This window comes from Ovis aries, chromosome 8 (genome assembly GCF_016772045.2).
Source record: "Ovis aries strain OAR_USU_Benz2616 breed Rambouillet chromosome 8, ARS-UI_Ramb_v3.0, whole genome shotgun sequence".
Taxonomy (NCBI): domain Eukaryota; kingdom Metazoa; phylum Chordata; class Mammalia; order Artiodactyla; family Bovidae; genus Ovis; species Ovis aries.
The window spans coordinates 82679646-82706479 of record NC_056061.1 but is presented as its reverse complement, the minus strand read 5'-3'; the positions used below and the strand labels follow the sequence as shown (position 1 = coordinate 82706479).

At 49.5% G+C, this 26834-nt stretch overlaps 1 protein-coding gene across 4 annotated transcripts in view; it reads right to left on the bottom strand.

The window, feature by feature from the left end:
• Window positions 1–9675: 9675 nt before the first annotated feature.
• The window catches only part of TULP4 (TUB like protein 4), a 197865-nt gene continuing 180706 nt past the window's right edge, over window positions 9676–26834 (bottom strand). For all 4 annotated transcript variants that reach the window (XM_060419298.1, XM_027972621.2, XM_060419299.1 and 1 more), the window contains 6 exons: window positions 24755–24899; window positions 21595–21739; window positions 19642–19735; window positions 18394–18537; window positions 13507–16028; window positions 9676–11870 (listed from right to left, as the gene is read on the bottom strand). In XM_060419298.1, the coding sequence (XP_060275281.1) occupies window positions 11754–11870; window positions 13507–16028; window positions 18394–18537; window positions 19642–19735; window positions 21595–21739; window positions 24755–24899 (3167 nt within the window). In that variant the 3' untranslated portion in view covers window positions 9676–11753. The remainder of the gene's footprint in view (window positions 11871–13506; window positions 16029–18393; window positions 18538–19641; window positions 19736–21594; window positions 21740–24754; window positions 24900–26834) is intronic.

The window sequence follows — 26834 nt, the reverse complement described above, 5'->3', positions numbered from 1 at the left end:
TGCCCACATCCTTTACCTGTACCCTTGACGATGCACAGCACAGAGCACCTCCGACTCAGCACAGGCCAGGCACCAGGTCTGGGTGGGGCTGACGAGTTTCGGAGTCTGGGCCCCAGCTGAGTGCTTCACTGCTTCTGTGAGAGGAGGGAATGAAACCTGAAACACTTCACGGCACAAAGTGACCAGAAGGGGACCTGGGTGCAGGAAGGTCTGGGTCAGGCCCCCGTCTCTTCTACCTCATGCAGCTCTTTGCTGCGCCCAGGTGAGAGGTTTGAAGACCAGCTCTTCTCTTAGGAGGATGGCCTAAGAGGTGTGGAAAACGCCAGGCATATGGTACTTTCTGGTTCTTCTCTGTGCACCAAGTCTCTTCCCCTACACCCAGGTGGGTCTTGACTGCCAGCAGCACGGGCTCTAATGAAACATCAGCTGTCCTGAGAGTGGCTTCCCTCCTCTGAATTTTAACTGGGCTTCTCGACACTTCTAAGACATCCAAGTCAGGGGTCTGGACAAGGTGCACCCAGGTCTTTGGAGCATCATGCCCATCTCAGGAAGCTGACAGTCAGGGAGGAATGAAGAGAAGGTGAATGTGAGGCTGACTCTCGGCCTTGCCCTGGGCTCCAGTCTGGGCCTCGTTTCCTCGGGAGGGCGGGTTTCCGCTGGCCAGGAGGTGGTGCTCGTTCTGTCATTTATGTTTTACACGCACCCTTGTCTAAGAGCAGTGCTGGTCTGGCTGCTCTGCGGTGTGCTGCTGGCTCTCAACACTGCCTGGCTTAGAGCAAAGTCACTTGGGAGTTTCTACCTGCTCTCCTCATCTCTCTGTTGGGACCAAACTCTCCCACAAGGGGCTTGAGAAGAGGGAGAGCACATGGTGGTTTGCAAAACTTGCTGTTTTTAGGGGGCTGTGCTGTTGGTGTCCCGTCCACCTCTGCTCTAGTCTGGATACTATACATACAGCCAGGCAGCCTTGGGTTGTGTCAGTTCGAAGACCTTAGCTAATTAAATTAGTTTTAGCTGTGTCTCTAAAGCGTGAGTGAAAATCACTCTGTCGTGTCCAACCCTTTGTGATTCCAGACTATACAGTCCATGGAATTATCCAGGCCAGAATACTGGAGTGGGTAGCCGTTCCCTTCTCCAGGGGATCACCCCAACCCAGGGATGGAACCCAGGTAGGCGGAGTCTTTACCAGATGAGCCACAGGCAAGCCTCTCTATAGTGTGAAAGTGAAAAAAAAGTGAAAGTGAAGTTGCTCAGTCGTGTCCGACTCTTCACGACCCCATGGACTGCAGCCCACCAGGCTCCTCCGTCCATGGGTTTAAAGTGAAGTGAAGTCGCTCAGTCGTGTCCAACTCTTTGCGACCCCATGGACTACATGTAGCCTACTAGGCTCCTCTGTCCATGGGATTTTCCAGGCATTAGTACTGGAGTGGGTTGCCATTTCCTTCTCCAGGGGATCTTCCCGACCCAGGGAGCGAAACCGGGTCTCCTGCATTGTAGACAGACACTTAACCGTCTGAGCCAATAGTGTACTGAAGATAAAAACAAGTACTGCTGCTGCTGTTGCTGCTGCTGCTGCTAAGTCACGTCAGTCGTGTCTGACTCTGTACGACCCCATAGACGGCGGCCCACCAGGCTCCCATCCCTGGGATTCTCCAGGCAAGCATACTGGAGTGGGTTGCCATTTCCTTCTCCAGTGCATGAAAGTGAAAAGTGAAAGTGAAGTTGCTCAGTTCAGTTCAGTTGCTCAGTCGTGTCCGACTCTTTGCGACCCCATGAATCACAGAACACCAGGCCTCCCTGTCCATCAACAACTCCTGGAGTTCACTCAGATTCAGGTCCATTGAGTCAGTGATGCCTTCCAGCCATCTCATCCTCTGTCGTCCCCTTCTCCTCCTGCCCCCAATCCCTCCCAGCATCAGAGTCTTTTCCAATGAGTCAACTCTTCGCTTGAGGTGGCCAAAGTACTGGAGTTTCAGCTTCAGCATCATTCCTTCCAAAGAAATCCCAGGGTTGATCTCCTTCAGAATGGACTGGTTGGATCTCCTTGCAGTCCAAGGGACTCTCAAGAGTCTTCTCCAACACCACAGTTCAAAAGCATCAATTCTTCAATGCTCAGCTTTCTTCACAGTCCAACTCTCACATCCATACATGACCACTGGAAAACCATAGCCTTGACTAGATGGACCTTAGTCAGCAAAGTAATGTCTCTGCTTTTGAATATGCTATCAAGGCTGGTCATAACTTTTCTTCCAAGGAGTAAGCGTCTTTTAATTTCATGGCTGCAGTCACCATCTGCAGTGATTTTGGAGCCCCCCAAAATAAAGTCTGACACTGTTTCCACTGTTTCCCCATCTATTTCCCTTGAAGGGATGGGACCAGATGCCATGATCTTTGTTTTCTGAATGTTGAGCTTTAAGCCAAGTTTTTCACTCTCCTCTTTCACTTTCATCAAGAGGCTTTTTAGTTCCTCTTCACTTTCTGCCATAAGGGTGGTGTCATCTGCATATCTGAGGTTACTGATATTTCTCCTGGCAATCTTGATTCCAGCTTGTGTTTCTTCCAGCCCAGCGTTTCTCATGATGTACTCTGCAGAGAAGTTAAATAAGCGGGGTGACAATATACAGCCTTGATGTACTCCTTTTCCTCTTTGGAAACAGTCTGTTGTTCCACGTCTAGTTCTAACTGTTGCTTCCTGACCTGCATACAGGTTTCTCAAGAGGCAGGTCAGGTGGTCTGGTATTGCCATCTGTTTCAGAACTTTCCACAGTTTATTGTGATCCACACAGTCAAAGGCTTTGGCATAGTCAATAAAGCAAAAATAGATGTTTTTCTGGAACTCTCTTGCTTTTTCCATGATCCAGCAAATGTTGGCAATTTGATCTCTGGTTCCTCTGCCTTTTCTAAAACCAGCTTGAACATCAGGAAGTTCACAGTTCATGTATTGCTGAAGCCTGGCTTGGAGAATTTTGAGCATTACTTTACTAGCATGTGAGATGAGTGCAATTGTGTGGTAGTTTGAGCATTCTTTGGCATTGCCTTTCTTTGGGATTGGAATGAACACTGACCTTTTCAAGTTCTGTGGCCACTTCTGCGTTTTCCAAATTTGCTGGCATATTGAGTGCAGCACTTTCACTGCATCATCTTTCAGGATTTGAAACAGCTCCACTGGAATTCCATCACCTCCACTAGCTTTGTTCATAGTGATGCTTTCTAAGGCCCACTTGACTTCACATTCCAGGATGTCTGGCTCTAGATGAGTGATCACACCATCATGATTATCCGGGTCGTGAAGATCCTTTTGTACAGTTCTTCTGTGTATTCTTGCCACCTCTTCTTAATATCTTCTGCTTCTGTTAGGTCCATACCATTTCTGTCCTTTATCGAGCCCGTCTTTGCGTGAAATGTTCCCTTGGTATCTCTAATTTTCTTGAAGAGATCTCTAGTCTTTCCCATTCTGTTGTTTTCCTCTATTTCTTTGCATTGATCGCTGAAGAAGGCTTTCTTATCTCTTCCTGCTATTCTTTGGAACTCTGCATTCAGATGCTTGTCCTGTCCAACTCTTCACAACCCCATGGTCTGCAGCCTACCAGGCTCCTCCATCCATGGGATTTCCCAGGCAAGAGTACTGGAGTGGGTTGCTATTGCCTTCTCTGAAAAACAAGTACTAGGCTCCAGATAAAAGTCTCTTGGAACAGATGCACTTGTATCTGGCTGATTTCAAAAAATTATTACGCTTTTAAATATATGCTTGAAAGTGAAAGTGTTAGTGACTCAGCCATATCTGACTCTTTGGGACCCCAAGGGGGGCCGGGAAGCATGGTCAGACCCAGGGTGGAGTTGATGGAAACAAAAAGGGAAAGGCTGGGGAAGGGAGCCCAACTCCATGTGTGATCAGCACCATCAAATGAACCATTTGGTGCTGACAGGACTTTCTCCCACACGACTGGATACACAGAATGAATGGAGACAATTTCTGTCAGAAAAATATTTTCTCTCGTGACTGAAAACAAAGGAGGCAAGCTTCAGTACTGGCAAGAAACCATAATCCCCGGACTTGAGGGCCCCCTGTAGTCAGTACGGGTACTTTGGGAACATGTACCTGGGACTCAGAGGACCCCCTGGGGCTCCCGCAGAGAAATGAATCACTTGAGGACAGCCCTTCTCCTCGCAGTGGGAATCCATCACACGTCTGCATCCCAAGCACTGTGGCATCTGGCTGCTCGCCTTCTTACCAGGGAGACAAAAAGTAACATTGGTAAAGCCCAGATTTCCATGATATCAAACATGAAAAGTATGAGATTCAAGGATTAAAGGACTGCTCCTCTTATACATGGGACTGCACCTACTACTGGGTCTATGCAAGATGCCATAGGTGGTTCGGGGGAGTGGGGGCAGCTCTCAAGGTGACACCCGGGAGGCAGGAAACTCTGAGTTGATTAGTTTGAAAGGGGAAATGACAAGTTCGTTTGAATGAGTTGGAGGCCAGGCTAAAAGGACGCTCAGTGACCCTCAGTTCCCCGTGCACAAATGGGGAATGGCATCAGGACTGGCCTGTTTGTTGTGCTTTGAAGGAGATTGGAAGGGAAGTCATGAGGTCTCTCTGCACCCTGTTGGCTGAAGATGGGAGAAATGACCAAGGTAATGCGCTTGACTAAGAGAAGGCAACTGGATCAGTGGTTTGAGACACTGTGATGCAGCCAGCCTTTATCATCCAAGTTTCCCCCATTTTGGGGGGTGTTGGGGGTAGGGGCTACTGTTGCACATGCAGTGAAAAACGCTGCATGACCACGGGGCTCAGCAAGTGCCTGGAACACACTAGAGCCAAGCAGCATAGGGGCTACCTGAATTTCAGATTAATCAATTGAAGGCACAGACATTCCACACAGCCAAGATGCTGTCCTGAGAGATAGCTGAGGTTTAATAAATTCCTCAGGCTTATCTCACCTCAAGATAAACTCAGTAAGTTCTCTGCTATAGTTTTTTCCTAATTTCCCACAGCTTTTACTTTGCCTTAAGTGCAAAGTTTCAAGGAACAAGTCTGGTAACTGCACTGAAAGTTTCAGGAGAGAGGCTTTCACATTCTCTAAAGCACAGGGAACGCACACTCTGAGGAGCGAGGTGATGTGGAGGCAGGAACCCCAGAAGACAGAAAGCAGAGGGATGTAACTATTTTCGCCCGGGACTCAGTTCCCTGCTAGGGTTCTGCTTCCAGGCTGGTGTACCTGCTGCGGCCTGAACCTACGGTTCCAACAGGAACTTTGAGTGAGATTTCAGAAACAAGCCTCTTCTTCACATGGATGGTTGCGTGTTCTTTAGTGCATCGAGCAACGGTTTCTAAGATAAGCAGAGAAACAAATCCATGCAGACCAGCTCCTTCATGACGGCCGGGTGAGTAACTGTTTGATCTTCTGACAACTCTAGAGGATGAGCTTTGGAGAGGGTGAGCACGCCGCTGGTGGGCGAGGGCGGCCCACCTACACTGCCTCTCTTTTCCCGGGAGATGACTAAGAACAAGTGGCTCAGAGCTCATGACAGGCAAATGATTATGAAACACTCGACTGAGAAGCTGGGAATTAAAACTGGGTCTATTCATTAATGTGATCCAGAAACCTTCGATTCTACTTCAGGAATTTTTTTGTCTATGGAATCCAGAAATCATTTCAATCTCTCAATGCTTCAATTTTCCTCTGAAAGAAAAGAAGGTAAAAGGTATCCACTTTACAATGGAGTCTGGAGATTCAGCTGTGCATTCTTGTAACAGTTGCACTGCAATCTCGAGGCAGTTGTGTGTCTCCAGTGAGTTTTGGGGGCCGGGATATGGGAGCTAAACTGACTCCCTATACTCTTCACACTACCAGGAAAAGAATACTGAATGCCAGAATAAAAACAGAATGCATCCTTTTCAAGATGAGGTTTTAGAAAGAAAGGGATTTGCCAAGTATCCTTACTTTAAAATAAATCACTTCTGGCCAATCACACTGAATGGCCCCAGAGCTGATAAGGAGCCAGGCTGGTAAAGGTAATCCCACTCCTACACATGGCTCTCAGCTCACAACAGAGCCTGGCCCTGAGGCTCTTGGGCTCTCAGCTCACGACAGAGCCTGGCCCTGGGGCTCCTGGGCCCTTGGTTTCAGGGGAGGGGAGGAAGGAGCTTTTTTCTGATCAGGTCTCCTTGCTACCTGATTTAAGTGGTGAAGATACAAGGAATATCAACTTGAAGCTCACAAACTTTCACAACAGAACAAGATCTATTTTGAGTCTCATACAAAATCCAGGTTAGGTTTGTATGACTATTACTATTTATAGCACAGATTTATAATTCTATGATTATTTAGAAATTAATGATTAAAATTTGCTAGAGATGACAGTGGTTTTTGGTTCTGTCTCCTAAAGCTTGAGTGACCATACCTATTTTTTATCTCTGGAAAAACCACATGGGTGGCTCTGTAAATGCGCATGGGAACAGTATTCACAGGTGAGCCTCCTATGACCCTCAGTCCTTGCCTCCTTCCCAAGGTCAGAGGGAATTCCAGGGTGAAGCACGAAGTGCACCAAGTCTCATTAGTAGTAGTAACAATTAACAGTTATCTTAGCACTTGTAGTGGAATTGCTCCAAACCTGGGTTTATTAAGTTTGTTACAAAGTAAAAAAGAAAGGTGTCAATGTACTTAGCACCTCAGATCTTGTAGGTACTAACAGAAGCACCCTGAATTGGTTATTTTTACAAAAGCAAAGAGAAACAAAAACTCAAATCAACTCAACAGGAAAACAGCATGACCTGGGACCTCTCAGAAGGAACAATGATAATAAAGGGCTCAGGTGTCACGTAACAGGTGGCGGTAACCCAGGAGTCAAATTGGAGCCACGGTCATCCTGGGTCATGCCAACAGAGAGAACCGATTTCTTCTCAAATGACTCAAGACCACACCTGAGTTTGGCACACAAGGAACTGATGGTTTTTGTGTTTTTTTTTTGGATCTGAAAATTTTATTAAGCAATAGCTGACAACTCTTACAACTTCAAATCATCAAGAAAAAAAAATAAGGAGATTGATCCATCTCAATAATAAAGATGGAAAATAATTTAGACAAACCACATCATTTTGAATGCAAACCACCAATGCCCTCTAGAATACCTCCTGCACAATCAAATACACAAACCACATTAAGGAGAGAGGAGACCAGGGTGAGCTCATCAGAATGAAATTTGGAAACCTCAACAGATCTTGCTTGGAAAGTGAAACAAAAAAGGATGCTGAGTTCAGAAACCAACCAACTGACCCACCGACAGGAGAGGAACCGGCGCAGCAGGCAGCACACCACTCCCCAGGCGGGGGTGGGAACATGCAGGGAGTCTGGTTTGGTCTGGGGCCTGTGCACCTGCACTGTGCCTGTAACCGTCAGGAAAACACAAACAAAAAAAGGAAAAAGGAAATGCCAGTAGTAATAAACTCAGAAAGTGTGTCCAAATTTACAGTACTCAAATGATGCATTTATAAACAAATGCAAAAACAATACTCCCCTTGGTAAAATAATACAGTGCCTTCTTCAGTCAAGCTCAAACTTTTCTATGACACAAAAGAAATTGTATCTACAGTAAACAAGGTCTTAGAACCATCCCCGTCCCCCTTAAAAGAACATATAAACAGAAAACACAGGTACAAGTTACAAGAAAATCACACAAAGCCAAAGAAATGGAAACCACAACCCTTCGGAGTTTCATCAGCCAGAGACAGGCAGACGCACGAATGGTGAGGAGTTTTGAGTTGTGTGCTGTGACAAAAATCCCAGCAACTCGCACTACATCTGGACACATCTTGTCTCAACCAACTCTGTTCACAACCACTGACTTGGCCGAGCAATACATGGCCCACGGGGTACACAATGGGTTCCTTCTTGAGAAATCTGCACACGAAGATCGTGCAACACTGCAGAGCACACTCGGTAACTCAAGCAGACGAGGCATACACTCCTTTGTCTTTTTCCTACCCACCCTTTAGGGCAAATGGTGACTTGTTTTAGGGCCATTCTCAGGGGTGCCCACCAAGCAGGGCACACGCATGTGTGGCTCCTCTGTCTTACCTGGAATTGCTGTGCTTAGTCTCCCTCAGCCATGTGATCCCACGGACTGTAGCCCGCCGGGCTCCTCTGTCCGAGGAATTCTCCAGGCCAGAATACTGGGGTGGGTTGCCATACCCTCCTCCAGGGGATCTTCCCAACCCAGGGGTCAAACCCAGGTCTTCCACATTGCAGGCGGATTCTTTACCATCTGAGCCACCAGGGAAGCCTGTGAATACTGGAGTGGGTAGCATATCCCTTCTCCTGGGGAATCTTCCTGACCCAGGAATCAAACCCAGGTCTCCTGCATTGCAGGCAGATTCTTTACCAACTGAGCTACCAGGGAAGCCTTCCTGGAATTGGTGCTTTTGCATAATTTTATGAGAACAAACATGATTCCAAATTCATTTGCTTTTAGAGGTAAAGCTTCCAAAGGTATTATTTTAAATGCACTGGTTTACATTCAGTAGGTGGCTCATGAATACAGGCCAAAATAAAATAAAATAAAATAAAATCTACAAAAGGCCATGTTTTGAAACCTACCTTCCAAGTCTGTAAAGTGAAATGAGGACACGTACATTTCAGGCCCTCTCGCAGGCATTGAGAAGATTGTTCAGGCCATCCTTTCCTCTTACAGATGGATAAACAAGAGGGCCAAGGTCACCCACCAACTCAGTGGCAGAGCTGGCTTGATCTGAGGGTCAGTCTCCTGGCTTTCATCTATGATCACACGTTTAAGTGTCCTCTTGGGGCACACGATAAGGAAGCAACAGCCAAGGGTGAAAACACTGCAAACCTTTGACTTCTCCTGTCACGAGCGCTTTGACATTTTCCTGCTTTCTTGGTGTGAGTTCTTCTTAGGATACACATACATTCAATGGGTATACTATACTCAAAGCTGTGCCTTTGGTTTGATAAGGTTAAACCAAGTTTAAAGCTGGTTTTCCTGTTTGTTAATATACCACTTCCCTCAGAGAGGTGTGGATCCCATTCTATAGTTGACTATTCACTGGTCTAATGTTTTTAACTTTAGCGATTCAGTGAGGTATCTTAATATTCGTAAGTTGCTGTTAATAAACACTAAGTATGAAGACTTCCACTGCTTAAAGTACTGACTTTGATAGAGATTGACCAAATGAAAGCAATTTTCATAGTAAGTGAAATCATCACCATTAACTGCAGAGACACCTCATTACAATGGCTACAGCCACCTGTTTCTGATCGGTGAGTGGTTCTCCTTCAGGCTGGGGCGGCGGCTGCTCATCAGAGGCAAATTCCTGCCAAACATCCAGGGTGGAGGCCTTCATCCCCATGTAGGAAAAAGGGCTTCTGGGGACTCAGCTAAGCATTCAGCAGGTTTAGTTCATTATCTGTTACAAATACTCACTTTCTCTTCACACGTATTTGTCATTTTCATTCCAAGGATTTCTCTTCATTTCACCTCTTATTTTCATTGAAAATAAATTTTCAACAGAAGGGGAAATAGTATTTTAGGACCTGTTATCTTGAAGAAATCTCCTTTGTATATAATTGATAACACAAAATGAAAAAAAATTACTTTTAAAGGATGAGTAGGAGCCTTTTCTAATTAGAAAAAGTACAAACTGTCCAGCAAAAAAAAAACCTTCTACCATATCCTTTTTATTTCTTGCAGCAAAACATACTGCCACCAAATAAGTCGTTACAAACATACTATTTTTCTAAATAAATAATAAAATGGCATAACTCACCAGAACATAGTAACAGAATAATTTCTACGAACACTATCAAAGCAAGATAAATAATTAACTCTTGGACAATAAAACAAGGGAACTGGCTTTAAATTATTTAGAAATAGGCTCTAACCATTATTGCACAACTGATAATAAGCACTGAAACATCATATTAAGCTACACAAACTCATATAAAAGAATTATGTAATTCTGAGTACACAGCTAACTTCTTTCCGGAAAAATTTACCCACCAAAGAATCAGGCTCAATATTTCAAAATATGGGAACCTCTGGTAATAGCGGGGAGACGGCCTTCACCATATTTAAAACCTCACCTGTGTTTCTTCGGGGTCTGGAGAAAATGCTAAGGGGATGTCATCTTTCAGTGGGCCTGTTTTCTTCCCAATTTTTAAACTAAAACAGAAGACTAAAAACCAATTTTTTTATTTTGAAAATATGTTTTTGCAGTATCTTCCACTTGTTTCTTTTTAAACAAAATCCATGTTTAGGGCCCTAAACCAGCAGACAGTTCCTGTGTTCCTGCCCTACTCTCACAGATACGAGTAACTAAAAACATGAACTGGGTCGTGTTATGAGCAGGGCTGAATATGGCCCAGCAAGTCCCCTAGGAGAGGGAGATGGGGAAAGATAATCTCTGGATTCTTGCTGTTGCAATTGTTCCAACAATTTTGTTGTTGCAAGCAACAATCAAGGAACTTCAGTAGGTTCTGTAACTTTAACCATGTTCTCCCAGTGGTTTATCATCTCAGTACACAGTCTGTACAGTTAATAAACAATTTTTTTCCCCCTAGAGAAGTTGGTGGGGCTCTTGTCAAAGAACTGATTATAACTGTATCTTTTCACACCCTGGCAAGTGCCTAACATCTTTTATTTTTTGTTACATTTCTAATCTGTTGGAAAACGTCTCTAGCCAACTGAATTTTAATACAGCCCCAAAGAGGAAAGGAGTACTTTCAAATCAGTGCTGTCAGCATTTTTAGGAAGAAAAAGTACAGAACAGTGTTATCTAACGGGAAAAATACTGTGTCGGCTGGGGTTCCCAGATCCCACGGTGAGAGCGGGAGAGGGAGGGAAGCCCCACTTCTTGGCCTCTAGTGACACATCCCTGCAGCCCAGGAAACCGTGGCCCCCACCACATGTGGGGAGCTTGATCAGCCGGAAGGATCGCTGAGCCGACGGAATTCTGACACATTGGGGATCTAATGGAGGCGTCAATGTAAACGTGCTGACGAGCGTGGCCCTTGGACCTCGCACACACCCGCAGGAGTCCCTTCCTCCTGTCATCCTTCCCTGTCAGCTCACGAGCACATCCTTTTACACCTGTCAACAGCACCCCCGGGGAAAAAGCCTCCTTTTATTAGTCAAACACAGTGCATTTGCCAAAATACCCTTCATTAATCAAGTCACCTTGGGGGGTGGGGAATAACATAACGTGTGAATTAAACGGTGCCCCACCAAGAGAACCTGTACCTTCAGGATTCTTCGGTTGAGTTTTTCTTTAAAGGTTGTTTTTTTTGTTACGCTAGTGGTGATGTTGGAGGAATAATAAAAGCTGGACGTTGTAGAGGAGGAAAACAACATGAGCTCCTCCTAGTCTCGGAGAAGCAGCCAGGCAGGAGGCCGGCTGACCTTCCCTTGGAAGGGCCCCCCGGCCTGTGGCCGACAGAAACAAACCCAGGAGGACATCCATTCCCACAGCAGCCTTGCTTCCCAAGCACCACCAGCTGCCTCGCACCCTTCGGTTCCAAATGCCATTCTCCTGTATCCTACTTTTGTTTAAAAAGAAGGAAAAAAAAAAAAAAAGACAATAAAGGATAGTAAAAACCCAAACAAATAACAACGAAAGGTCAGTGCCCTCTCCTGGGCCTGAGAGATGTTTCCAGTTCTGCCCTCATCTTCTGGGCCCCGGACTCCGGGGCCGTGGGGCTCTGTCAGGTCAGGCCTCTCTCCTGTCCATACCAGGCCCCTCACTTGAGGCGCTGAGTCACGTTGGCCAGGGCGACCGCGAAGGCCTGCACGGCGGAGAAGGGGTACTGGAAATCCAGGATGTAGGCGCTGCCGTCGATCCTCCCGAACTGCATCACCTGGGGTGGGGTGGGGTGGGGAGGCAGACACATTAAAGGAGACCCTCAGGGCCGCTCCCGACAGAGGCAGACAGCACGTCTGTGAGAGATTTGCGACTCTGATAAGCTCCTGATAACCTAACTGTGAGTTAGTGGGAAATAAACGCATGGAGGACCATGTTGAACTGTGCGATGGGGAGGCCACAAGAAAGATTCGGAGCATGGGGAGCTCCGCGGGTCAGAGGAAGGGGTTTCTCCACCAAGCAAACAGAAAGGAGAAAGGAGCAGCAGAGAAAGGAATCTCCAAGCTGAAAGAGGCTTAAGAGAACCACTGCTTGTGACTGTCAGACGTCCCTGCTCAGAGAGGGACCAGGAGAGCATGCCCGGTCCCCTCGTGGGCCTCTGTGTTCTGGTTATCCCAGGGCTTACTGAGACCACATTGCTGATGTTGTTACATGACATGACATTTATTTGTTCACTGCCTCTTTCCCATTTTTGTAAACTCCATGAGGACAGGGAGCTTTCCTTTGCTTTCCTCAGTGCTCTAATTTCAGCACTCAAAAGAGAGGTCGGCAAACTCTCTGGGAGGGGCAGATAATAAACATTTCAGACTTCGCAGGTCATGTGGACTTTGCCACAACTACTGAATTGCTGTTGTAGGGTAAAAGCAGGGTAGACAGTACTGAAGTGGACGGATGTGGCTGTGTCTCAATAGAACTTTACAGAAAGAGGCTGCAGGCTGGGTGGGCCTGTGGACCCTAATTTGCCAACTCCTGGGCCCAGAAGATTGCCAGGCATATAGCAGGTACTCTATCAATATTTGTTGAGCGAATTAACAATGTTGAGATTTAAATGAGCAGTGAAAAGAGTTCCCAGAATAGTAGGGAAGGATAGTCCGGAATGACAGCCATGCAGTGGGACCACACGAACTCCAGGCTGGAACAGAAGAACTGAGAAACTACAAAAAAGGCTCAAGTGTACCAAGAGGGGATGCTTGTTCTGCTGGAGAGTCAGGGAAGGACTTAACGACAGAAACACAGAGAAATAAGCAAACAGAAGCTGGGTAATCGTTACGTCTAGCGCAATGAGCCTACACAGTGAATGAAACATAGTGGCTCAGACACGAGTCATATTTAGAGGCACAATCAGGGACCCACGACAACTGATTTACCTGGGAAAAGGGGAAGGGAAAGTTCACCTGTGCTGGGGGGAGACCAGGGTGAAGAAAATGAACCCTCAAGTTGCTTAGAGAGAAATAAGTACATGACGCTCCAAACTGAAAAATCAAGAGACAGAAGTAGAAATGTGTTCTTTGCCAATGCATCGACAGACACCAGGCAAAGCACACAGAACTGGAAGAGTAAGCCTCTGGGAGGGTAGGGTCTGGGAGCGGGCAAGTGCCTGCTACATTCCTCACGGGTCTTGTAGGAACCATCGGACTTTAAAAAATCAGGACATGGATTACTTTGGTGAGAAATAAGATAGAGACGGGCACACTGAAAATGAGAGGTCCGAGTGGCCCCACCCTAAGAGACATCAGCTGCTTCCCACAGTTTCCATCGGCCTTCTGAACGATTCTCCTCAAAGACCAAAGCCCAGAGATCTGTCTCGACCAGAAGGTCGCGTTCTGGCTGCACCCTGGGACACGGCTTCTTACCTGCCGCCCCTCCAGCTCGATCTGGAAGTTCTTTGCCGACTCCTGGGTCACCCGCCCCCCGAAGTCCAGCTGGTACACCTGGGTGGCCTCATTCCAGAGCGGCTGCTTGTTGGCCATGACATACACGAAGCCCTGGCTGCCCAGCCGGCCGTCCTCCTTCTCGCTGGCCTTCCTGCACTTGAACTCCTCCAGCTCACTGGCCGCCCGCAGGCTCCTCTTGCTCTTCCAGCCCTTCTTGCTGCCCTGGCTCTGGTTCATCAGCTCATCTCCACTGATAAAGAGCTCTGGCTCGCTCTCTGAGCTGTCCTGGAACTCATTCGTCTTATTCAGCTTCTTCGACTTCAGCTGGTCCTTCTGACTCTTCACTTTCTTCTTCTCCCTCCCCAAGCGGGGGCTAGAGATGAGGGAATTAAAGTCGCTCAGCGTCCGAGCCTCCTTCTTCACCTTGCCCTCGGTGATGGCCTGAACACTGCCCTCCTCTGCCCGGCTGTCCAGCCGCTTTCGGTTCTTCTTCCCGAATTTCTCTGTCCGCTGGGGGATCGGGCTCTCCGTCAGGGAGAGGACTTCCTGAAAGTTGTCTGCGGTCTCCACCATTACCTCTGTCCCCAGGTGGCTTTGGAGGTCGGTGGGCGGGGGGGACACCAGGGGCTTCTCCACCACCAAGTGTGTCTTGGGGGGGAGAGTGCCCTGGGGGGTCTGCACAGGCGGGCAGGCGCTGTAGGAGTTCCAGGGGTGCAAGGCGATAGGGGGCAGCTGTAAACTGGAGCAGGCACTGCTTCCCGGGTACATGGGGGGAAGGGTGCAGTAGGCCAGGCTAGGCGGGTAGGCGGGCTGCAGAACCACAGTGGACTCCTGCTGGGCAAACTGTGCTGGGGCCAGGGCATCTTTTGGCGAGCAGGGAGCCTGTACCCCCGGCAGTGGGGAGGTGCTGTAGCCGGCCGGGTAGGGCACCCCCATCCCATAGCCGGGCTGGAAAGTGGCAGCAGGGCTGGTGGGAGCCTTGGGGGAGACGAAGGGCACTCGGGACACGTCCAGGTGCTGGCTTGGACCCACCATCAGAGGGGGCAGTTTCAGGGGGTTGGGCACCGTGCTCTGGGCTGTCCTTTCCTGAGGGACCCACACGTCCTCCCCCAGCACGGGGTCCCACTGGTAGGGGGGTGGCCGCTTAACGGCCACAGCGGCCTCGCCCAGCGCCGGGTGCCTCGGCGGCTTGTCGGCCGGGCAGTGCTGGGCCAGCGCCTCGTCCTCCGTGAAGGCCGAGTTCACGTAGTCGGCACGCTCGCGGGCGCCTTCAGCTGCGCCCAGGAGACTGTAGGACGACTGGGAGGTCAGCGGAGAGGTGCTGGCCGCGTGTGCCAGGCTGGCGCCTGGCTGCGCCCCGGGGTCCGGCCGGCCCGCTGCGCCCCCTGCGCCGCTGCACTGGCTGCAGGTGTAGAGCGCGGGCGGTGGCCGCGCGGGGAAGGGCGCTGCGCCCTTGGGCTTGGGCGGGTGCGGTGGCGGCCGTGGGGGCTCCGCCAGCTGCGCCGCCCTGAGTGCCGCCTCGCGGTTGTTCCTGCGCAGCGTGGCGTGGATGAGGCCGGCGTCTGGCCTCTGCCCCACGCCCCGGCTGGGGCCCAGCGGGCCGGCGAGGTCAGGGTAGGGTGGCGGGTCCCCCGGGGGGATGGAGTAGCGCGGGACTGTCAGGCGGTTCAGGGTGGCGCTGGTACAGGGTTGCGGGACCTTCTTCTCGGTGGCCGTGAGCCTCAGCGTGGCCGAGCTGCCCGGGCCGGGCAGCGTGTAGGTGTTCTGTGAGCAGAGCATCCGCGTCCGGGGCCGGCACACCTCCTCCACGTTGCCGCTGCTGTCGAAAGTGGTGATCCGCTCGTAGCCGAGGGGTGGCTGGTAGTGTGCCGCTGTGGGGTATGGAGAGAAGTCGCCCTTCTTCAAGCACGTGTCCACCGGGGGCTGTGGGGGCGGCAGCGGGGGCGGCGGTGCCGCCGTGGTAGGGGCAGCAGGGATGGTTCCGGGGTAGGGGGGTGGGGGGTTCATCTTGGCCACCTGGACCTCCTGGGGGGCACTGAACACCACTGCATCCCCCTCGGTGGCCAACTGGGGCACCGGCCGCAGGGCCTTGGCTGGCTTCTGCAGATGCTCGTGGTCTCGGTCGCTGTGGTCCAGCATGGACAGCTGGATGGCCCCTTGGGCCGGCGGCGGCAGAGAGAGCTGAGGCGGGTTGGGGAGGCCGCGGCCCACCTCCACGCCTCCGAAGATCACCTGGCCGGGGCTGGAGTAGCGGCTGGACACGGGGTACTGGCTGGACACGGGGTACTGGGCGGCACTGTCACTCGCGTGCTCGGCACCGCCCACGGCTGTGGTCTGATTGGTCAGGACGTCCAGCTGCACGTTCTGGTTGGCCAGCAGGGACTGCACCAGCCCGATGCTCTGCGTGGGGGACATGGCTTGAGCCGAGCTGTGGATAGGGGCGATGGGGATGTTCACGGTACAGGGCGGGTTGTTTTCGGGTACACCAGATGCTCCTGTCACTGGAAGGCAATTAGGGAGATGAGCTGCTTAGAAAACAGTGCCATGAAACTGGGTCAGCACAACTCATCCAGTCCTCCTGCATACCAAATGCAATGGCTACAGAGGAAGGTGTGTTTCCTTAGGGAAAGCCAGACAGTTCACACAAGTTATGCAAAACTTCTCTAATGTTTCTAGAAGATCACACAGGATGAACCTGATGGGTTCCTCAGGGCAGCCTACAGTCATCCATAAGCTTAGGGCATTGCCAGAGCTTTTCAATAAATACCATGTACCTGAATGGCACTGGGGCAAATAACTAAGTGTATAAAGATGCTGATTACTCGTGATACTGATAAAAGGGGCCACTGTTTCATGCAGGAAGGAGGCAATGGTACAGTATCAAAGTCCATTGAAGACTCAATGCCTAGGCTTTGGGGTAGATTTCTCCAGAGTTATGGGCTGGTCAGTGTAGGACGTGTCCTGCAGCACATGTGTGTCTGAGATTCGTATATAAATTAAGCTTCTATAAATAGAACCATGTGAAATGCAGCAGAAAAGACCACTGAAAAGACTCTTCCAGCATATGAGGGGAAGGGTCATTTCCTAATTTATCTGCTTTTTAGCATTTCAAATTGTATGTAAGGTGAGCCACACTCAATAAACCCTGTAGATGTGTCTCATTTGTACAGTATGCGTTTGCACAATGTGCGCAGAACACATTTGAGTGCTCAAGGCCACTGTCTGAATGACCCTGTCTACAGTGTTCACTGAATGTGCCAAGCTGACTCCCACAGGCCTGTGAGTGCTGCTAGTGTGTGAGCAGGAAACAGAGTTTAACAGGCTAATCGCAGAGGCTGGCTGACCTTTCACCAGGACTGTAGCATGAAGCCAGCTGGTTCATGAAAAGCCAAGCCTGCCCTCAGCTCCTATAACAGACTCTCCCCGCCCCTGGGTGCTCTAGTGAGACAGCATGACCTCCTGGCTGCCTGAACCCGGGCCCCATCTCAAATCTACTCTTTCTGTTCCACTTCCTCTTCCAGATGCTCTGCCCTCTGCACGGAACTCTGAGGGCAGGCATCTTCCCCACTGAAGGAGGGTCTCTGTCATGTTCTGAGCACTGAGTGTAAGCCCCTCATCCACAGGGAACAGCAGACGATTATGACCACAGCTGAGCATCAGACAGAGCTCTACCCATCACCTTCCAGGAGAACGGAGGCTAACATGGGGAAAGTGTAAAAGACACACCTATATCCGAGGCTATGAACAGCAGGGCATGGGCTATATGCTCAAATGTGTGCAGCCTTGCCAAACGGCAGGCTCCTGCAGTTCCAAGACCGTGCCCATCAGGACTGCGTGAGTTGATAACATCTGCTTCACCACTCAGAGAGAGAAGCTGTCAGAGAACCAGAGGCAGCTACCATGAGCAAGCACCACTGCTTTACAGGTAAAAACCGAGGCTGAGAGAAGTCAAGCGAGTCCCCACGCTCAGGGCCTGAGGTGGGATCAGAGGCCCCCGCCCTGCACTCCATGGGGAGGAGCAGAGCCCCTCTGTTTGAGAATGACCAGGAACAGAAGTCCGTGAACCATGCAGGGTTCCTCTGGCTCAGAAACCAGAGATTTTTCAGAGCCTGTATTTACATAATTGCAGGCAGGCTTTTTTGAGAATAGTCACAGACAAGTAACTGGCAGACTAATTACAAATCATTTTAATCTAGTAATAATCAAAATAGAGTCCCCTGACCAGAAAGCACTTGAATTAATTTGAGATGCTGCAAATATCTCAAATTTGTAAACTGGAATTTTAAAACCTTGTACCAGATTTTAACTCAGATCAGGCTTCCATGCACAGAACCCTGCACTGCACTTGAGAGAGAGAGAGGCTGAAATGCACAGGTTTTCCACCCTGGAGCCAGGGCAGGTTTGAGAAACCAGGCTTTGTGGGCACAGGGTCATCTCAGTGATGTCATTCTCTAAGCAGGGGCTGAGAGGATGAGGGCTGGCCTAGGGCCGGTGAGACTGGGCTTCAGTTCTGATTTCTGAGTCCTGACTGGTCCTGATAACGTCTCTTTATCTGGGCATGGGACCAAGAGGAAAACCATGAGGGTAACGAGGTGGTGAAGTACTCTGTGAACATGAGGCATCACGGCCCTGCAATCGTCCTTGCTCTGGTGGCTTCTTCCTCCCCAACCCAGCGACAGGATATGCCCTTTCTCCCGCGACACCTCACACACCTTCCACCCTGACTGAGGAAGCTGTTACCTTTTTCGAACTGTGTCCGCAGGCACAGCTGACATGCTGGAATCCTCAACCACTTACCACTCTGTCCCCCCACCATTAACAGAGAGTACGGGCTCGTGACACACTGGTCGACATGCGTGAACACACCTGGCAAGTCATCTTCATCTTCACTGAAAACATTCGGGTTGAAGACAGGTAAATTAACGTAGTCCATGGAAATCTTCCGAACTTCCGGGAGATAGATGGTCATCTGCCGCGGCTGGAGATGCAGGAGGCTGGTTTTGTAGATTACTGGTGGGGAGGAGGAGGGACACACTGTCAACAGAGATGCGGCAGAGGACAGCCAAGGCGCCAGCAGAACCCCTCATGGGAAGGGAGACGGGGCCACGGCGGCTCTGCCGTCAGAAGACAGATCTCATGTAGGCAGAGCCCAGGGCCCAAGGGGAGCCCTTCCAGGCACAAGACCGCCAACCCCTAACCGGGACACAGAGTGGACGTGGGAACAATAAACACCTGGACGCAGCAAATTCTCAGTCTACATGACACATTGCCCAGCCACTCTGCCAGTAGTTTGTCCACAGAACCACATACATTTCACATGTTAAAGACAAATTCTGTTTTGGAATGACCTGGGTATGATAAATTTATTTTGAAAAAACCTCATTTGTAATCAGAAGGATAATTTAGTGAAAATAGTTATGATAACTGCAATGCCAAGCTTGGGGAATCAAATTCTGCTTTTATTCAGGACTGAATTCTTGTCTGACTTACTTTAAACATCAGGATAGAGACTTACAGGGAACTGCCACATGCTTTCTATAAAAGGGCCAAATAAATGTGAGCAGTTGGAGCTACTCACTAGAGTTGGGTACAGAGAGTGCCAGATGCTCTGGGTTCCTGCTCGGCTCTGTCCTCCCGATTCCATTTTCCCCAATGTCTCATGCTTCCAACAGACATGACATTTAACTGATACTCGAAAATGAAGTCTATAAAGATTTACCACTAAGAACTGCACTAACAGTCAGCCAACTTGTTCGTATAGCCTCTAATGCTCTCTTCTTGACTTTGCTCAGAAATTTCTTTTGCTTCAAGAACCTGAGGACACTGGTACCAAAATCTGCCCACAGTAAAAGGCCAGAAATCAAAATGACCAGAAAACCTATCAGCGCTTTTGGCTATTTTTATCACCCAGGGCTTGTATAAAAAAAATGAAAGCACCGCTGGAGGGAAAAAAATTGAATAGAATAATTCTATTCTCCACTAAACCATGGTGGCTTGAGTCAAACTTTGGAGGGAAATACAAGCTAGTCTTCCGGTGCTGTAAGAGCTCACTGTGCACCACGGAGGCTGAAATCGGTTCCTGAGCCCGAGCTCCAGAGCGGGTGCAGCGCTTACCTGCACCGAGGTTGGCTGGCAGGAAAGCAGCCAAGCCCACGATCTTGAATTTGGTTCCCCAGATATTAGACGTGACCTGAGCGAGATAGTTGTGCTGTGGGGAAAAAGAAGAAGAATCACAATCTGTTTCCATATTTTCTATCAATCACTTAAGAAGTAAGAATGCTAACACTTTTTGCTTAAAAGCTGCTGGTGGTGGCTGCTGATGGAAATATTCACCCTGTGTCATTCCACTGTTTTCAAGACCAGACGGTGATGAGAGCACATCAGCCCTGTTTCCAAATGGTGGCTCACGGGCTGTGGTTCTCGGGTCGGGAGCAAGGGGTGGACGGATCCCAGTGTGTCCATGCGTGGGGAGGTTAAAAGGTCACAAGAGTGACTTCGGCACACTTTTCTTCGCCTCTCCTTTTGCCCAGTCACTTGAACTACAAGGGTACCAAGCTCTGACTCCACTCTTAGCCTTGAGTTCTTATTTCTCCTGGAAACATCAGTTGTACTGATAACTGTGTGTGCCAAGACCACCCAATTATCTGTTTTCTCATTCGATTAAATTTCAAAAAATTTTAAAAGTTATCACTGTGCCCCAAACCACACATATACATAGGCTGTGTGTGTGTGTGTGCATGTATACACACACAGGTGCAAAAGCAATAATAAAGATGAATAAAACCCAGCTCAAGAAAGGGAACCCTCCAACACTGCTGGTAGAAACGTTAAGCTGGTACAGCCACTGTGAGAAACAGTATGGAGGTTCCTCAAAAAACTAAAAAATTGAAATACCATATGAAAAGATATGTGCACTTCTAATGTTCAGAGCAGTATTATTTAAAGCATCCAAGACATGGAGGCAACCTAACCACCCAATAACAGATAAATGGGTAAAGAAGCTGTGGTAAACACACACACACTGAAATATTCCTCAGCCATGGAAAGAGTGAAGCATTAGCCATCTGCAATAACACGAACAGACCTGGAGGCCGTATGCTAAGTGAAGTGTGTCAGACAAACACTGCATGACTTCACTTATGCGTGGACTGCAAAACAAATGAACAAACATAAACCAGAAACAGACTCATGGGGAACGAACAGGTGGTTGCTGGGGTCGGGGTGGAGGGTGATGAGTGAAATTGAGGGAGATTGAGAGCTACAACTCCAGTTACAAAATAAATACTTTCAGGGATGAAATGTACAGCATGGAGAATATAGCCAATAACATTGTAATAACTTTGTATGGTGACAGCCAGTAAGCAGACTTATCATAGTGACCATTTTAAAATGTATAAAAATACCAAATCACTATGTTGTACACTAGTAACTAACAGTAGTGTTGCAGGTCAATTATAGTTTAAAAAAACCTGTATACACACATACCCTCAGCTTATAACCCTAGGGAGGAGATAAGGCTTGTAGTTATTCACACACGAGGGAGTCGCCGAGAAAGGATAAGGGAGCATAAACAGGATGCACTGGCCTTACTGTGGCTAAGCCAGGGAAGGCAGGCTTTGGACAGAGGTGGTTATACCTGGAAACCTGAAGACAGAAACCACGGGGAGCAGACAAGAAGGTGGGCCCACTGATAGGGAGATGCAGGCAGAAAGTGGAAGAGGCAGTCAACCACAAGGCAGTGGCCCCGGGGTGAAGGGGGCCAGGAGGGAGACAGGCCAGCCAGACGTGGGGCTGTGACCAGGGCTGGGCTCCTGGGACGCTGGGAGTCACTGAGGGGTCAGGAGTGGTTGGGGGTCCTGCGGTGGACGTGAGGAGATGTCTCAAGCAGAGCTGCCTTCGAGAAGGCTCTCGTGGCAGCCACGGGGATCCCCAGGTGGGAGGGAAGCCGAGTGGGACAAGGAGGTGACAAGGGCCCCGAGGGGCTGCCATCCCAGGCATGGAGACGGTCCCCAGGGCTCAGCCGCCCTCATGCACGTGCAAGGGGGAAGGGCAGCAGGGCTCCGATACCTGAGTGATGTCTTCAAAGGGGAACTCCCTCCGTGCCAGGCTGGGCGAGCCGATGGACGGCTTGCGCATGGGCAGGCGAGGAGAGCGGGAGAGCTCCTGAGCAGCGCGCGACAGCTTGGGGGACTTCCGGGCCTCGATGTTGATCCTGCAGAGACCAGGCCAGGGTCAGGCACCTACCCATAGGCCCCTGGACCTCCTCACTCTCGAGCAGCCCCTGTGGACGTCACACTCTCAGGGGCGGGGCCCTTAATTTAATCAAGTCCATACCGCCTGCTTTTTTTGCCTTATGAACATCAGGAAAGAAGGACAGAATTGTATGTGGAATAATATATATTTAAAAATAAACTGCAGTTAGATCAAGTGATTCATTTGTAAGGAACTTTTACTTGAGGCTTCTCTGGTGGCTCAGATGGTAAAGAATCTGCCAGCAGTGCAGGAGACCTGGGTTCGATCCCTGGGTTGGGACGATCCCCTGGAGAAGGGAATGGCCACCCCACTCCAGTATTCTTGCCTGGAGAATTCCAGGGACAGAGAAACCCTGCAGGCCTCAGTCCATGGGGTCGCAAAGAGTTGGACACAACTGAGCAACTAACCAGAGAAGGCAATGGCACCCCACTCCAGTACTCTTGCCTGGAAAATCCCATGGATGGAGAAGCCCCAAAGGGTGCAGTCCACAGGGTCGCTGAGGGTCAGACACGACTGAGTGACTTCACTTTCCCTTTTCACTTCCATGCATTGGAGAATGAAACGGCAACCCACTCCAGTGTTCTTGCCTGGAGAATCCCAGGGACGGAAGAGCCTGGAAGGCTGCAGTCCACAGGGTTGCACAGAGTTGGACATGACTGAAGTGACTGAGCAGCAGCAGCAGAGCAACTAATGCTTTCACTTGAGAATTAACTTTCACTTTCTACAAAATACTGGGCCTCCCAGATGGCTCAGTGGTAAAGCATCCACCTGCAGTGCAGTAGACCTGGGTTTAATTCATGAGTCAGGAAGATCCCCTGCAGAAGGCAATGGCAACCCACTCTAGTATTCTTGCCTGGGAAATCCCACAGATGGAGGAGCCTGGTGGGTTGCAGTCCAAGGGGTTGCAAAAGTATCAGACACGACTTAGCAGCTAACCAACAACAACAAATAGTGTGTTTAGAAATGCATTCTGTCAGGGGTTGACAAAATTAATCCTGGGGAAAATGGCGGGTGGGAAGAGTTATTTCTCACCTGAAGGCCACAGCTACTTCACAGGTCCTAATACATGATACTCAGATTTCAACAGACTGACCTAGCATTTCACCACTATATTTAAACTAAACTAGCAGATCTCAAGTTTTCCTTCGGTTTCTGTGGTTATGACATGGGGGACATGTGTTTAACGCCAATCTGCCCCAGAGAGTACAGTATTATAAAGATGAATATGGCAAGCACGGAGCCTCACATATATGGGCTTGAGGACTCAATAAGACATCTAGGGCTGAGGAAGACGGAGCTGGTTAAAGCTCTTGTGTTGAGGACAACCAGCCTGGCTGCAGGGTGGGGGGATTCACTGGGAGACGACAGGAAGGAGGGCCGGCTCTGGAGATTGCAACACCCAGGAACTTTAGAGGATATTTAGAGGGGAGGGTCTCAGTGATGATCAATGCACCCTTTAAGGAAATCGGTGTCCAGGTCAGGGAGCTCAGACGGGGAATGCTGGGTTTCTTATCTATAACAACATAGGCCCTTCTGTCTACTCTTAGCGTTTTGCCACTCCTTATGACAAACTTTAGGGTTATTAATTTTTAGTTCACTACTTTCCCATTACAGAAGTATAGGCATGTAATTGACATTTTCTTTAATACATTACATACACTGTAAAAACCTCCTTACTCTTCTCAAAGTAGAAGATAAAACAAGATTGAGAAAGGAGTAAGGCAGGGCTGTCTGCTGTCACCCTGTTTGTTCAATCCAAACACTGAGCACATCATGAGGATTGCTGGGCCGGATGAGTTGTAGGCTAGAATCAAGATGGGGGGAGAAACATCAACAAACTCAGATATGCAGATGATACCACTCTGATGGTAGAAGGCAAAGAGGAACTAAAGAGCCTCCTGACGAGGGTGAAAGAGGAGAGTGAAAGAGCCAACTTAAAAATAAATATTAAAAAAACTAAGATCGTGGCATCTGATCCCATTACTTCATGGCAAATAGAAGGGGAAAGGTGGAAGTCGTGACCGATTTCCTCTTTGTGGGCTCTAAGATCACTGCAGATGGTGACTGCAGCCATGAAATCAGAAGACATTTGCTTCTTGGCAGGAAAGCTATGACAAACCTAGACAGTGTGTTGAAAAGCTGAGATATTGCTCTGCCGACAAAGGTCCGTATAGTCAAGGCTATGGGCTTCCCAGTGGTCATGTACAGTTGTGAGAGCTGGACCGTAAAGAAGGCTGAGTGCCAAAGAATTGATGCCTTCAAACTGTGGTGCTGGGGAAGATTTCTTAGAGTCCCTTGGATAGCAAGGAGATCAAACCAGCCAATCTTAAGGGAAATCAACCCTGAATACTCATTGAAAGGACTGATGCTGAAGCAGAAACTCCTGTATTTTGGTCATCTGATGCAAACAGCTGACTCAGTGGAAAAGTCCTTGATGCTGGGAAAGAGTGAGGGCATAAGGAAAAGAAGGCGTTAGAGGATGAGACAGCTGGATGGTATCACCGATGCAACGGACATGAACTTGGGCACACTCTGGGAGCTGGTGAGGGACAGGGACGCCTGGCGTGCTGCAGTCCGTGGGGTCGCAAAGAGTCAGACACAACTGGGTGACTGAACAACAATTTGACGTTCTCTTTAACATGCTGCATACACTGTAAAGCCTCTTCCTTACTCTTCTCAAAGTGGAAGATAAAACAAGCTCCCTGGCTGTGACCCCCATGGCACCTACCATTGGTGCTGACCCTTGGAAGTTCTGCGTGCTTAGCAGACCTCCTCCTGGACGCTTTTTTCTGTTGCAAAGGAGAGGATGAGAGAAGCTAACACGGCTGCAGGCAGGCCTTCCGGATGAAAGGTGGGCACACCCACTGCCTGTGCCCCTCAGCTGTTGGTTTCAGTGGGACTCTGCTGCAGACACACCCCTGACACATCTCCAGAGACACACAGCAGGGAGCACACTCCTGCACGTCTAGGTTACCTTGGGAGTTTGGGTGATTTGCTAGCTCGGGAGATTTTGGGAGACTTCTTGGCAGCCCAGTCATCACTCAGTTCAATGTCACTGGAGTCTGAGCAGTTGCAGCTGTCGATCATGGTGGAAATCAAGCTGTTTCCGTAGATTTCATCTGGTGAGACAGCAAGCAGCAACATTTAGGGGAGTGACCCCGATTAGCCCCTAGCAGTAGTCGTTACTAGAAACCAGAGGACAGACTCACTCCACAGGCTGTCATTTTTAGTCTAGAGGTTAAAACAGGAAGGAGCAGGACAGTTTTCCTTCTACATTTTCACGCTATTCCAGTTGCTATCAACATGGGTATGAACTATAACGCCTCTGGAATGTACAAAACAGCCTGGCCCCATTTACCATGTGGAAAGCTGGAGCCAAATCGGCTGTACTCTCATGCCACAGGACCCCCCGGCATCAGTCTGGGTCCACATGGGCTCTCAGCAGCCCTGGGACCCAGGCCACGCAAGCGGCTTGCCGATTCAGGGCCCTCCCAGCCCTGTCATTGCCCCCGGACCTGGGAAGACCCCCTGTGGGTTCCAGCTTGCTCTGAACAATGGCTGGAAGAGGACTCCAGCAGCAGACACTGAGCGGTAGCTGTGGACTCCACTGATGGGCCTGTTTGGGAGCCAGCCGGCCACCAGGCCAGAGACGGAGGCCCCAGGCCGAAGGCGATGTGCAGGGAGTGGGCCGTCACTAAGCCACAAAGCAGATGGAGTTCATGTTAGACTTTTCCCCCAAAATACCCTTCTCCTTTGCTGACTTCCTCATCCCTTGGGGCTCCAAGAACATTACCTTGCAAAGTAATAAAGAAGCCGAATGAAATTATTTCTAGAATATGAGAGATCTGGTCGTTCAAAAGGGCTACTTGCATCTTCAAGGATGAATCTGTTCATTCAAACCAGTCTCTAGGTTTCTGAGCACATGGAGGTGACATCTGCAGATAGGGGCCTCTCGGAGGCCACAGGAGGCAGAGCAGAACAGCCGGGCAGGGAGGCCGCTGACGCCCCATCTGTGTCACCACCACAGCCCTAAACTGCTGCCCAGACCAGGGAACACAACTCCTGCACCCAGCAAGCCCTAGTGCTGGGCATCCAAGCCCCATCACCCACCCCGAGTAGTGCTTTATCTATAATTAGATAATTATGAACTATTCCTGAATCAGAGGAAGCTTGGCTACGATTCAGAAACCTGTGAGCCCACAGGATGCTTCCATGGGTTCCTGAGCAACGAGCCAGTCCACTGACCTGAGCAAGTTCTGCAACACACCGTCCACTCAACACTGACCTACTTGTGCAGGCCAGGATTTCACCATCGCTATGGGACTCCTACTTGCTTTTTCCTAATGTCTTAGTTTGTTCGGGCTTCTATAATAATATACCACACACCAGGTGGCTTATAAACAACAGAAATTAAAATCTTGCCGTTTTAGAGGCTGGATGTCCCAGGTCAGGGGGCCACCATGGCTGGGTTCCAGGCCTGCCCTCTTCGGGGCTGTGGACTGCGGGCTTCTCACTGTGCCCTCCTGTGGCAGGAGGGCCCGGTAATCTTACTGCAGCCCTTTTTACAAGGCACTGAGCTCATGATATATAGGCCCTGCCCTCCTGCACTAATCACCTCCCCAAGGGCCCATCCCCTAATACTACTGCCATTTCAACCACCTGAAACCAAGCTGTCATACCAAACTATCAGTGAGTTATTTTATTTTTCACAGTGAAAATGCTCAGAGCAAAGGTGTCTATGGAGCGAAGCTTATGGCAAAAATACCTCACATGGGCTTAGACAACAGAAATTTACTTTCTCAGTCTGGAGGGCAGAAGTCCGGGATCAGGGTGCCAGCAGGATCAGGTTCTGGCGAGGGCGCTCTCCCTTCCTGCTGACAGTCCTGCCTCACCATGTCCTTACACAGCAAGCATGTGTGGAGAGACCAGAGACCACTCTCCTCCTTCCAAGGCCACGGTCATACTGGATAAGGACCCTACCCTTACAGCCTCGTTCAGTCGTAATTGCCCCTAAAAGCCTTGTCTCCAAACACGGTCTGCAGCACCCTAGCCTG